Source organism: Pseudopipra pipra, chromosome 9 (assembly GCF_036250125.1).
Source record: "Pseudopipra pipra isolate bDixPip1 chromosome 9, bDixPip1.hap1, whole genome shotgun sequence".
In the NCBI taxonomy this organism is placed as follows: Eukaryota; Metazoa; Chordata; class Aves; order Passeriformes; family Pipridae; genus Pseudopipra; species Pseudopipra pipra.
Window position 1 is genome coordinate 6,375,169 of NC_087557.1, and position 14,154 is coordinate 6,389,322.

Here is a 14,154-nt window from a genome sequence, read left to right on the forward strand (position 1 = left end):
ATAAGCCTGAGAGGACTGGAATGTTTTCAATTTACTTTTAAACAAATGACTTTATTGTGCCATTCTCACATGGGAGTAAATTCCACAGCCTCAGTGCCACATTAGACAAAACTTTTTTACCTGCTGGTTTCTGTTTATACTTGGAGAAAAGAAATTAACCTCAGTTAGGAGTTGGGGGGAATAAGACAGCACTATTAAACTTGGTGGGAATTTTGGCAGGGGCTTTGCTGGGAGCAGAGTGGGATACAGGAGTACAGGATGTAGCTGAAGGATGATTCGTGGTGCAGAGTGAAGTTCAGGAGTTCTTTGTGGCTGAAAATCAAACTCGTGAAGGGCACCTGTAGGACAAGCATTAAAACTGATTTTGCCACTTCTGAAGCGTAAGGAAGTGGTTGTTGTAGTCTGAGTAAATGACAGTGGATACTGGGAAGAAGGTTTCTAGTGATTGTGGCTGGAGATGGACTGGGCCCAGTTCCTGAAAGGAGCAATTCTCAAGTAAGTAATGGGTGCCTGTATCCATACAGGAATGACAGCTCTTGACCTCAAGGAGAGAAGGCGTCCCTGAACTCACCACATTGCTCTTACAATGGTAAAGATTTTCAGACTAAGACAGGGAAGTTTTGAGAGAATGAGCCTATGTGGTTTAATACCATGGATTTGTAAAAATTTAAAATATGTGCAAAATGCCTAAGTAGGAACATGGATTCATTCAGCATTGCTGCAAGTGGGAGACCCTCTCATGCTAATAAGTGCATTGTGATCTTCTGGTAGATATAATGCACAACCCATTCCAGGGACTCCTTTTGACTGAAACATGAGTGTGCATTAATTACTAACAGAACCAAGAACACTTGATTTTTTTTTTTTAACTGCTCACTTAGCCTTTTTTTATACTAAACCTTTTTTTTACAAGGCTTTTGTTTTGTACTTATTACATGGTTTTATGGCTTTATAAATCCATAAGCAGTCAAGGAAAGGATTTGAGTTTTGTTTTGACTAGTTTTTGGTTTTACCTTGGCCATCTACAGTTTATTAGTATTTTACATTACATGTCACTGCATGGAAATCCAAATGGAAAAAAATTATTACAAGTTTAAGTGATGCTCAGGTAAATGCATTTGCAAATATTGGAAAAAGAAATCCCCTCACTTGAAAATAGCTCTAAAGCCTTTTGTTTTCCTTGATATTTCTAACTCCTGTCTGGTCTTTTCCAGTATAGCGGCTCGTCTCTGCGCAGTGGCTTCCCATAAAACCTTACATCAGTTACAAAATTAACAATGTAAATGGTGTAAATAATTTTGCAGGTCCTCAGAGCCCTAAAGCCTTTGCTGCCACTGGTTTGGCCTCTAGAGAAAGATGTACCTAAAGGTAATGTACACTGTAAAGAACAACAGGGAAAAGGGTCTATTTCCACTCTGACTTGTAAAGCAGGGAAATTCTGTCTGCTTGGTTTCTTCTCAATTCGTAACTTTTTTCCTATTTGAAATAAAAAGGTATATGTTGATCATGGCTGAAAAGAAACCAGTATGTGTACAGCAGGTGACAGATTTTTAACACAACCAGATGCTGCCATGAGTCAAGCCTGAGATCAGGAGTGGTACTCAGCAGTGCTGGGAAGCTTGTGGGGGCAAAGGCAGGGCCAGTCTTTCCCAGGTGATGCCTGTACATGGTTTATTTCCATGAGCAGAACAATGATTTTGTGACAAATCTGGGTTTTCTAAATAGTTGAAGGTGTGTTTCAGGAGTTGTTGTGGAGCTTCTCTCCCTGTGGTGGGGAACAAACTGTGTAGGAGAGGACAGGGTCACTTTTGTTTAAACCAGGCCGAATGTTCCTCTCCATCCTGTCCCAGCAGCAGGTGCCCAGCTGCCCTCTTCAGATGGAAACACAACTGTGGTGAGGGAATATCACCAGGACCTGAGGCTGGATTAGCTTTCCAGACTGGGCAGGGTAAGGAGCAATAAGGTGCTTTTGCCTAAGAGTCCTCAAACTCTCTGTAACGCACTCACTTCCTGCCCATCTGGAAAGGCCTCTCACTTGCAAAATGCCTTGGGAAAAGAGAGGAGGAGGGAACACGCTGAGAATGAAGCATCTCATCCCCTTTGTCTCCCAAATGCCTGTCTGCAGCAGGCATATAACCTGTGCTTAAAGGTGGCTCCCTGGGGGGCCTGAGTTTGGCAGGCAGACTGGTAGGAAACACGTGCTCTGAAGCCAGAAGGTGTCTCAAATTAAGTACTTGAATCTTGCCACGCAGGTCATAATAATCCATGAATGGATTAATACTAATATGGTCATAAGGCTATAAATTCAGGGATTTTGACCTCAGAGTCTTTGAGTGTGTTTAAAAATAGCTCACCCATCCTCATTTTATCACTTCATATACTCTGACACAATTTTGGAAGCTGCTCCATCCCATCTAGCAGGGGAACACTATAATTAAGAATCAGTTTTGAAAGGCTGTTCTCTCTTGGCTTAAGGCAGAATAAGGCTTTATGTATTTTGCAGGACATTATAAACAATTCATCGGCTAAAATTAGCAGTAAAAAGGGAGCCCCAGCTCTTTCCTGCCCTGTGGTTTGTACCACAAAGACTTAGTGTTTTTAAATCATGACAGAGCTCTCTAAAAACCTTGAAAGCATATTATGTATGTGTCACTTTGGCTCAGTTAGGAATAGTCTCACCTCCGAGCCAGAAGGCCATGGGTTCAAATTCCATGCCCGCCCTTGGATTTAGCTGTCTCACAGTAATTTTATTGCAGAAAACATTTTTGAATAGAACCATAGGGGAAGAAGAGGAAAACTCTTGTGTCTGTAACTGCACTGTGAGACATTCAGTCATTGGGACGGTAGGTTAAGCCACGGCTCCTCCTGCCCAGCTTTGCTCAGCAGGCATACACCCTGGAATGGGAGACAGGGGAGCCCTAATGGTGTGGCAGTTTTTTGTCTTCTTGACAAAAGCAGTTCCAGTCCTTGGGAGTGTGTGTGAGAGCTACTGCTCCCTGCCTAAAAGACCTTTGTGTTGTCCTCGTGCTGCCACGAGGACGGGGATTCCTTGGCTGTACATTATTACACAAGAGCTGCAAAATCAGAGACGTCAGATGAGTCTTGACTTCACCTTTTGCTGCTTGTCAGTAACAGAAGGAGGGAAAAAATCAATCCTTTTGAACTGAAAATGCCATAGGTCGTTTAAAAAGTTAAATTGCAGAAATAACCAACTGAAGGGCGAGGTTAGGGTTGTTTCTGGCAACAGTAAAGCCAGGTGATCTTAACTGCAGAGGTAAACTCCATGTGGTGTCTGCTTGGACCTCAGGTGAGAGTCCTAATCACTAATGTCCTTTTTACCTTGCTCAAAGAGAGGAGGTTGGAGCGACTTAAACTTTATAGTTTCATTGTGGTTCGTGCCAACAAGAATGTGGTCTTATAACATGAAGTGTTTATGTTTGTTGCTTACAGATGTGTATTAACTTACCAGAATCTCATTGTCTCTTAAAATTTATTTTAGGGAGGGAAAAAAAAAATCTTTCATTTTCTACTGGTTTTATAGAATAAGTAGAAGGGATTTGGCATATTTATACAAAATGGAAGCCACGTCATAAATGCTGTGTGCAGCACAGTTGCTCACAACTCATTTCTTACCCTGAAAATAATTTACCCAATAATTTTCAATTTCTGTTCTTGCGGCATGAATCCAAAATGCTTCTGGATGGATGATTTTCTTTTGTTTAGATATATTTGTTACACTATGATTTTCTTTTGTTTAGATATATTTGTTACACTTCAGTAAAGTGCTTGGTGTTTTCAAACTCCTCCTCTGATCGGTTTTGAGGCTTTTTTGCTACAGAAATGTTGCAGATCACTTCTTGCTTGCAAAGTTAAAGGGGACCTTAGATGGGGAGTATGGAAGTGGTGATCATTGATCAGTGGGGTAGGAGTTCCTGCCAGAATTTGTAGACCACTGTGACTCTGCCTGAAGAAGGGCTTATGGAAAATCCATTAATGTGTATGAGAGCTTTGAATCTTAGGACCTGAGTTATCAAATGAATGTTTTGATGAGAACTCTGGCTGAGATATGTTTTGCATATGACTAACATCTGGGAAAGGCAGATTTAACAACATAAGATACTGGTGGTTCTTGTATGTCCACTTGCTAAATTAAATTACATATGTTCCTGTTACGAATTTTTTTTCAGATAAGCAATTACTGTGGGTGCCACAGAAAGTATGAGAATTGGGGCAAGAGATGGGGGATAATCCCTCTTGTCCTGGCAGGACTGTTGGCTCATTTAGTCACATCTGCGATGTGGGGTAGGGTGGTCCCTGCAAGGCTTGAGTTAGTAATAGTCTGTCAAAATTTGGGGTAAAAGGCGGGCTAGGGAGGTGTCCACAAGACAGATTTCTGTGCTAGGATGGGGTCCATGCTGGGAGAAAAAGATTGAGAATCCTTCCCATGGAGCCTGGGTGAGCAGTGCTGGCTGAATGGGAGGCAAAGGAACGGAAATGGTGCCGCTCTGGAGCACAGCGATCCGATTGTGTGAAATCAGTGTGGGTGCTATTAAAATGCCATCTTCCTCTCCCTTCCCCTTTCCTTCCTCCCTCCCTCCCCCTCTGCTGTCAGCCTGGCCGAGGAAAAGTCAAATAACGTAGGACTGTGTTCCTTGGCATCACAACTGCAATTTGCCTTTAGGGGCTTCAAACTTGAGAATGGAAGGTTTTAAATCTTGCTGATTCGTGCTATTCCAGCAAGCACATGTGTGAGGAGAAAGAACAATGCCAGTTCGAAAGAGAAATCACAAGTGAGAAATCATTGCTGCTAAATCAGGTGTTGCAGAGGCCAGTGGAAAAATCAGACACTAAGAAGAGTAGGAAATTACTTTGTTTAGAGCTGGGAAGGTTAACGAGGATGAAGTAGAAAGTGTTCTCTGTGTATTCCACCCCTAAGGATTTGAGCAAAGTTAGAGGGATTTATTTACTGATTATCCAGACTATACAACTGGCAATAAGATTAAGTGAGGAATTTTGGAACATGCTGACATTTCTTATTTGCATCATTTACTATGGAGATCATTTGTCGGTCCTGCACTGAGTTTGTGGTGAACCAGGGCTTAGTCTGGCCCAGCAGAGACAGATCTGGTACTTCTCATGGCTTGAGGGATGTGGGGGTGAAAACAGTTTAATGTCCTCTTTTGCATCTCAGAGAGGAAACATCACGTTTGTCTAGGTGCTTATCAAAGGAGAATTTCAGAATATTTTCCTAGACACCATTAATTACGGAAAAGAGTGGAGTTAGAGGAGACACATTGCATTAGATCAAGTAAAAATAAAAGACAAGGCTGTAATTTATAGAACCCGTGCCCTGGATGCTGTACAGAGCTCCCCCAGTGCAAGGCCCCTCCGAGCCCGTCCCTCCTGGCGTGCACAGGGATCTGCACACTGCCCTCCTCCTCTTCCTCTGGTCACAGTTATTGCAACCAGGCTGGTGGGTGCTGAGAAGTTACCATCTCAGCTGGAGGAAGTGAAGGGGGACCATGGAATAGGAGTTCAGTACAGGATCTAGGAAAAACAGAATTGTGAGTTTTATTTGTTATTCTGGGTGCCTACTTCTAAAGTGATCACATTTGATGAGAAACATGCAATTCTTATGTCATGCACACAGACACATTAAGTCATAAACTAGACTTACTTAAACTATACTAACATGTAATCTTGGGAAATGTATTTCACCCAACCACTGTCCATGCACTGAGCACTAAGTTGCCCCACTTTTGTAAAATAAGACAATTCCTTGTTCCTAAAGGAATCCTTAAGCTGAGTCTTGTGTGCTGTTTCTGGAATAAGGAAAATTTTTTAGCTACCCTCTCTTGCATAGTTGCTGCCAAGTAAAAATCCTCAGTAGTGATCAGTATGACTCGCAATCCTTCTAAGAATGGTTTTGGTAAGGAGGTAAATAACAGAGATAAAAGGCAAGGTGTTATTTTAGTCTTTGTGATGACTCTAAATATTTCTCCGATCAGCATCATGAATGACTAATTTTCTTGCTTTGTGTTTTCAGCTACTTTTGTAGAAGCTCCCAGATTTGTATTTTTTTTTGTTCTTAGTGGACTGCATACCACAGCCAGTAGCTTTAATCCTGTAATCCTCAGATGTCCGGCTGATGCCTCCACCCATTGATTACTTCCCTTCACAGCAAATGATCCTATTCCCCTCACAGTTAATGTCCACTGCTGGATCAGGCTGCTGTCTCTGGAAATGTGTAACAAATACACAATAAATGTCAGCCTGAACATCATCGGGGCTAATCATTGCACTTCAAGTCTTCATCATCATGACTTGAATTCCAGGGTAACTCACTGCTGTTTGTGACTTCCCAATATCCACTGACCTCCTTCTACACTGAAATAAGAGCAAATATCGTGCCAGTAGTATCTCACATCCTAGATTTTTTTTTTCTAATGTGCTTTTATAAATATGGGGCACTTCATGTGTTGTTATGACAAGGAAATTCTTTGAAAAGTTTGCAAATTCCAAAGTAGTATTTGTTTTATAAACAAAGGTGCTGTTTTCCTTATGCCAGCCTCTTTCTGCTTTTGCTTGTCCAGCAGTCTGTTCTGAAAGGCATGAAGCAGCTGTTGGCCCCAAATCAAAACTTGCAGCGCAGGGAGGGTTATGTAAAAGTCCTTTGTGTGAGAGATGAACATGGCAGCAAATGGTGAAACTGGAATGCAGATTCTTTCAGGGAAGAGGGCTATTGACAGTAAGGTTTTATTTTTTTTACTTGATTTTTGCATAGAATAAAAAATACAGGACATAGTAATTTTTTTTTTCATTTTCAGAAATCCCTTTTCCTGTGCAACAGTGTTATGGGCTCATAATTTCACGCTGCTTTGCACCCAGTATCACCCACTGGATGGATGGGCTGTAAGAGGCTGCCTAGTTCTTTCCCTCAAGGCAGGACCTCTGTACCTAGGCCATTTCTGAGGGATATCAGTCTAATCTTTGGGGGAGATTTGCAACTTTCTAGTCCATCCATTTCTGTGCTTCACTGTTCTTACCATATAACACTTTCCAAATATTTATTTGGCATCTTTTTGTATCTGCAAAGACACTCATCTCTACCCTTCCACAAGTGATTTCTTTTGAACTCATCAGTCCTAATTATCTTAACTTTTCCTTTCAGGTAAAATTTTACAGAACCCTGAATGTAATTTTCAATGGTTTCCTCTGAACGCTCTCAAAACGTGCCATAAATTTCTGGTAGTGTGATAACCAGCACTGGATGCACAATTCTTGTACTGATTTCATAATAGCAAGACATTGTTGACTAATATTCTGTTTATATTGCACAGTGGATACAGTTCCTTTTCTGCTGAACTGCTCCTCAAGTGCCTGTATGTTTGTAACTGATTTATTCCTGCCCAAGTCAAATATTTTCTGTTCATAATGAATTCATCTAGATTTTTAAGCTGTTTCTCTAGGTCATTGTGAACTCTGGTCCTGTCATGTAACTTGTTCCCATTCTCTTCCAGTTTCTTCTTATCTGTGAGTAAAATAAGCACAGGCTATAACCCACCATCCTGAGCTTTAAGGCTTTAATAAGCACATTATAAAACACAGCCCATATGAAAGTCTCCTTTCATAGAGTTTTCCAACTTGACAGCTTTTCTATGGAAATGAGTATCTAACCAGTAACTGCAGGGAGAGCACACTTCCATTAATGAAAATGTCACATGAGACTGCGTCAGAAAGCTTTACTGAGGTCTGAAATATGGGATATCTCAAGTTAATACCTTACCCGTGAGATCTGAACCCCTGCTCTAAAATGAGATTGGTTTGATTTGACATGATTAGTTGTCAACCTGTTAAAAACTGTAAGATGAAAGTAACTCCAGATTGTTCGAGTTCTGGTAATACATCATTCCTTTCAGTCTCATAGTTTCAAATCAGCTTCTTGATTGAAGAAGGCAGGAAGAGAGCCTGACATAGATTCTCAATGTTTGGGATGGCTAAAGCCATGTAAGTACTTGGGGAGCAGTATGGGGATTCAGCAGGAGGATTTAGCTAATGGTCTGTACTATGCAATGTCTGTAACCACAGAGAAGAATCTGAGTAGATGATTGTTTAAGCTAATCCAGAGAGTTAAATACTTGGGAATCAAATTGAGCCTAGGGTGTATCACTCTTCTCAGGGGTTATGAAGTGAGAGAGATCGTGTGTGTGAGGGAAAGCTGGATCATAACCTCTGCTTAGAGGAGTTCAAGGCTGCTAATGAAAGCCTAACAGCTGAAAGGGGCTGCCTGTGGGTGGCTCAGTAAAGGGAACAGCAATACAAAGTCAGAAGATGCTGAAAGCATGGAAGAGAGTGGCAAAGTCACCCTCTGTGAGGGAAAAGGACAACTTCCAAGCTACCCGGGAAGTGTTCTTTCTCTGCTGCTTGCTTTGTTGTAAATACACAAAAGTAATGTATTGTCATTTACTTGTGGTTCCTTCCAATAAGAAAACCTCACTGTGTGAAGCCATCATGTGGTTTCAGCAGTCCTCTGGCAAAAGGCACGCTATGTACAGCTGAGAGGATCTTAGCTAAATTATATATACAGCAGCATCAAACTGCAGTGGAGAGAGAGTCAATGTAAAGATTTAGGAAAAAGCAGGGGGGTTTAAGACAACTGTAGTGTGCTGAGTGTTCGTGCATTAAAGAAAATATTTCTTGGACAGGAATAGATGAAATAGATTCTATATTTGGCAGCTGTGAATTAAAGCATAAATAAAATCTGGAGGGAATAATAAATTTTCAGGTGGTGGTGGTTGTTATGAACTTGCATCTGTAAATGAAAGATCCGAAAGCAGCTCTTAAATGAGCAATTTCTTACTGAAGCCATGGACGTATTCCTTAGTGTACAGAGAATTGTTTTGCTGCTGCTCTGGTTTTTACCCTGGAGTCACTCACCTTCCAGTCTGCTTCCTCTTGGTCATTCCTAGTAGAATGCCTTTTTGATTACAGAAAATTGCTTGATACACTTCTCTAATGAAAACGCTAGACAAATGCTCCTTCTTGGAACTGACATTAGGAATGTTATACAAGACATTCTTAAATATGCTGGCAGCTGCCCTGAATGTAATGAAATCATGGAAATTAGAAGTATTGCGCTCTCTGTGTGGCCAGCTCAGGACTGTTTTCACTATGTTACCCAGTTTTGCTGTGAATTTTAAAAGGAATCACTTTTCATTACGTTTTCTTGGGACGTTCTTCAACACGCTTATAATTTCTACAGTCAGGAAAATTATCCTGATATTCTAAGATGCTCCTCCTTTGTTTTGAAATGCACACAATTCCTCCTGCCCACATCCCTTTGCACCGCACTAAATCATTCCTGTTGCAGCAGAGAGTTTACAGTCTTCAGAAGATCGAAAACTTTTCCAGTAGAAATGCATGTGTAGGGTGAAATCCTATTTCCACTGCAGCCAGCAGTAAAATTCCCACAAACTGAAGTGGTTTGGATTTCACATGCAGTTTTTAGTCTGCTCTTGTATGACACGTTAGTTAATCCTTAACACGTTCTCAGTGCAGAAGGTGTGTAAATGGGGGAAAGCAGCAGAGTAGCAGTGGTGTGTACTTTGGGTTTCAATCCTTTCCATGCAGGGAGCACAGAGCAGATCTGAAAGACAGGTGAGACCCACAGCAGTGTGCAAGGAATGGATATTATTTTCAGTCTTCTGAAGTGCAGAGAGCAGAAGGGAAGGACCTTCTCTCTGGGGGGGTGTGTACATAAATGGAAGCACCGTCCTGGGCCCCGGGTTACCTTCCCTTGTCTGTGGTGTTTTCACCTGTTGCTTCTCTGTAGGTTTGGTGTGTTTTCTGAACTTGGGTTTTCCAAGATGAATTAATTTTATTTACATGTTTTTTAGTGCTCCAGCTTCTTCTGTAGTTTCTTTGTTGGAGGCTTACAAAGGTCCCTAAAGTAATTGCAGTTGTGTTCGTTTGAAGTGATAATATTCCATTCCTGTCAACAATTAATAGCAGTGTTAAGCAAGAGTCAACTGACTGAAAACTTAGCCCAGATTCATATGCTGTCACTTAACACTTGCTGTTGGAATTAGCAAGTTCTGGCTCGAGGATGAGGAACACTGAAAGGACTGGGGCTGCCCTGGCTGTTGGGAAAGGAGGCACAGAAACCTGTTTCCACTTCTTCATTCTCCTTTCCTGCTCAGCTTGGCCGTTCTGTTCAGCTGCAGGCAGAGAGATGTGGGACGTTGCTGATGGGTTCTGGTGTGGGTTTATCCCTTGCAGCAGAGTCACAGGAGCCTTTCCAGAATGCAGAGGGGGACAGGGTCTTGGGCTGAGGGGTGGCTTGCACTGAACCTGGAATCACTGTGGTGCTTGGTGAGAAAACAGCTGTTGTCAAAGAATGGCCTGGAGATGGAATAGGGTGTCTCTATCCCTTGTGATATCCAGCTTTACTAAGCAACCTCATTTATGGATGCTGCCGTTGGCACAACGCAGAGGCAGCTGACCAAAGAAAGCCTGTAGGTGTACTGCAGGGCACAGAAATCTGTTGGAAGCAGATTTCCATCTGCTTGATGTGATGCAAACAAGATGGTTTCTGGCATGAAAAGCCTTCAGTTGAGACATCAATTCATTAGGAATACTGTGGCCAGAAACTTTCATAATAAATTACTGTAAACTCATGGAAGATTGATCTTTTTTGATTTCAGAGAAAATAAATCAACAATATGAAGTCAGTTCTGTTACAGTTTCAAACAAGAGGCTATTACCCTTTGCCTTAAAGATCAGAGAAAAATTACTATTTTTACTTTACATTCTCTTGATGAGGATAATGATAAACATCTGTCACTTTGCTGCTTAGCCAGCTACAAATCTTACTGCAATCTGTAATTTAAACAGTGAAAAAAAAACAAAAGAAAAAAAATACATGAACAAACTGCACTTTATATAGTGAAGAAGAAAGAGAATAGAAGTCAAATTCAGGGGAACTGGGAAGGGGCCATTTTTGGTTTGCTTGGCTAAAATCTTCAGATATATGACAGATGTATGATTTTCCATTTATTTGATATGTCACAAGGAAACTTAACATTAGTTCCTCTTCAGACATAGAGACTGAGGAAGATACTCAATCTGCACTTTGTGACTTTTTGGCATATGCAGTTTATTAACAAAATTATTAAGGTTTATTAGGTATGTATCTACTGGTGTTACAGCATAGAAAACCCTATTTTCATCAAGAGTTCTTTCAGTGTCCTCCACAGTCCCAAGATTTTTAGGAAGCATTGCTAATTATTTTTAAAGATTAGCTGTTCTTTCAGTAGTTCACCCGTACTTTTGAAACTTCTTTTGCCATCACTTGGTTTTGTTTCTAAATGGTACAAAACTATAACTTAACAAAGCACAAACACCTCATTTCATTTAGACTGGACTGACCAAGATGTAGTTTAAAAGGAGTAGATACGAAGTGCTAAATGAGCAGAAACTGGCCCTGCATTAGGAAATTAAACCAGAAATCCCTTTTTGGCCTAGTAAGAGGGCATTTCATGCAAGGAGAAGCCTCTTTGGTGATGTTTGCATATCTAGCTCTAGTGGCCTTTCACTGATGGGTGAGATGCTCATTTCAGCTGCTCCAAGATTCTCTAAAGCACCAGAGATATGCAGATTTTAGCTAAACACTCCACTGTAAATGGAGCTGTGCTGGTAGGGCTCTGGCTGATACATAACTAGTTCTCCTTATTGGGTTATTCAGTTTTGCAAGTACTTTCTCTTTCTTCATGTTCAAAGCCGGGTTGGGTGGGGCACTGAGCAACCTGGGCTAGTGCAAGGGGGTGCCTGCAGGAATCTGTCCCTGGCAGGAACGAGGTGAGCTTTAAGATCCCTTCCAACCCAAACCATTCTGGGATTCTGAGATTTTTATGCTTCCAGGTATCCACCGAACAGATTTAGATTTTATAGTTCAAGGTACCAAGGCTCTGGTGGTCGTTTTCACGGAGAAGTATTATATGTCAGGGTTTGGGGAGCATTGTTCTTTGTACTTTCTGGGTAAAAATTCCTTTCTTTTGGCATCTTTGAACCTCAGAAAGCAGTTTGCTTTTCACCAAAAGGCTACTATTCTTTTTTTAGGTTTTCTTATATTTATACAGGCCAGACTGGAGCAAAGTACAGGCTTTTTAGCTTCTAGTTAAAGTTCCTGGTATTTTCTTTAATTAGCTCAGCTGTTTACATACAAAGAAGTGTTTTTCTGTCCAATGAAAAAGAGACCTCTAATATATAATCCAGCAAATGTTATGCTGAGCCTTGAGCACTGGAACCACTGATGATTTTGCTGTTATCCTTCATAAATCCTTTGTTTATATAGGTGCTATTCTCACCCAACAGGTTTGAGGCTGAACTATGGAATTTGTCACAAACAAGTCAGCCTTAAGTAACACGGGTGGATTTTACCCATAGGAGGGTACAATTCAAAATCCAGACTTAGGGTGATGCTTTCTTGCATGGGTCAAGCTGACTGAATCTGAATGGTAAAAGATTTGTTAGAAAGTTTTGCAGTATGTGATCTGAGGTGATAATTTTTTGGTGTGTCATTTACCACCACAAGTCTTTGTCTGAACGTTTTCTTTAATATTTGTTTGAAAATATATAATGTACTTTGTGCAAAAGGTCTCATATGGCATTAACTTTAAAGGTCCTAATTTCATAATGCCGAACATTAATGTCAAAGTCCAGTACTTTATATTTTAACCTCTGGTAGTCTTTGTATGAGTTACTTTGGTGGATTACTGCAGTTTAAGTCCAGGGTTTTTTTCCCCCAGTATATTTCCAGTTTACTGCAATCTGAAAGACTTGACTTTTCTTTTTCTTTTTCTTTTGTGTAGACTGAAAATGAGGAGAATGGCCAAGCAGACAATTTTTCAATGGACCCCCAGCTGGAGAGACAGGTGGAGACAATTCGAAACCTTGTGGACTCCTACATGTCTATTATTAACAAATGTATCCGAGATTTGATACCGAAAACAATCATGCATCTTATGATCAATAACGTAAGTAGCAGCCAGGGTTCTAAATTATTTCAACATGTCTGTCAAATCTCTTACTCTCAAACACACCTCTTGGATGCAGCAGCAGCAACAGCGTGTTTTAAGAGAACACACTCCCATAAATGTCACACTCTTAGACAAAATATTCCAATATTCCATAGTACTAGGAAGTTCTGCAGCCTTCTCAAAGGCTGGCACACTGCCTTTAGTGCTTACCCCAAAATGCTGAAGACTGAATTAATGTACATCTCAGTCAGAATGTAAGTTATTATTTAAAGGTACATCACACTTGGTTTGGGGTTGGCTTGTTTGTTGTTTTGGGGCAGGGGGTTTGCCCCAAAAAAAGGGGAGAACACACAGGAAAACTGGGAGCTCCATCTAGGCAGTCTGTGAGAGCAGCAAAGCAGAGTTGTGCTTCCTTGATTTTCAATCTACAGCCTTTTGTCATGGGTTTGTAAAGTAGTTCTTATTTTATTTGGGTTTCTCTATATTTTCAGGTTACCATTTTAAAGGAATAAATCTAGAAACCTTGGACAGTGTTGTTTAGATAAGCAGATGTGGTTGGTTGATTTATTGTGTGTGTCTTTCTTAGATTCGAAGATTCTTTGCTTAAAGAAATGGCTTTCAGATACTGTTGTTATTCCACTGCAGTAGGATCTCAGCCTTTGCTGCCTGGCAGAGTTCTGAATGGACCTTGTTGAAAACTAAGCTTAATATTAGTGCCACTGCTGCCATATAAATTACTGATGGGGAGCACAGCTCCTGCTAGTTATGAGTAGCACTGTTTCGGTGAGGTCATCAAACCAATCAGTCTTTAGGAATACAATATGCTGTGAGGCAAATCTGGTTAGAAGGTAGCATTTACTTTTGACTCAGAGCCACCTCTAGCCTTCATCTGATGGATTTCATTAGCCCTGTGGACTTTGTGTTGCATTTAAGAGTTAGGTGGTTGGACAGAAAATTTCAGTGGGATTTTCTGGTACATATAATACAAGTAGAATTTTTGCATGAGGGCAAGTGATATTTCATTAACTTCTTTAGTTTCAGAGGAGTCAGGCTGCAAGTCTAACCATGGGTGAGTTTTTACAAAAAACATGGGAATAATGGAACTGCCTTTTTTTCC

At 40.8% G+C, this 14,154-nt stretch overlaps 1 protein-coding gene across 7 annotated transcripts in view; it reads left to right on the forward strand.

Moving 5' to 3' along the window:
* DNM3 (dynamin 3) overlaps positions 1-14,154 on the forward strand; it is a 172,321-nt gene that overhangs the window by 134,595 nt on the left and 23,572 nt on the right. For all 7 annotated transcript variants that reach the window (XR_010432638.1, XR_010432639.1, XM_064664341.1 and 4 more), the window contains one exon: positions 12,870-13,034. Coding sequence is in view for 5 of the 7 variants with exons in the window: in XM_064664341.1 (XP_064520411.1) it covers positions 12,870-13,034 (165 nt within the window). In the remaining 2 variants the exon portion in view is untranslated. The remainder of the gene's footprint in view (positions 1-12,869; positions 13,035-14,154) is intronic.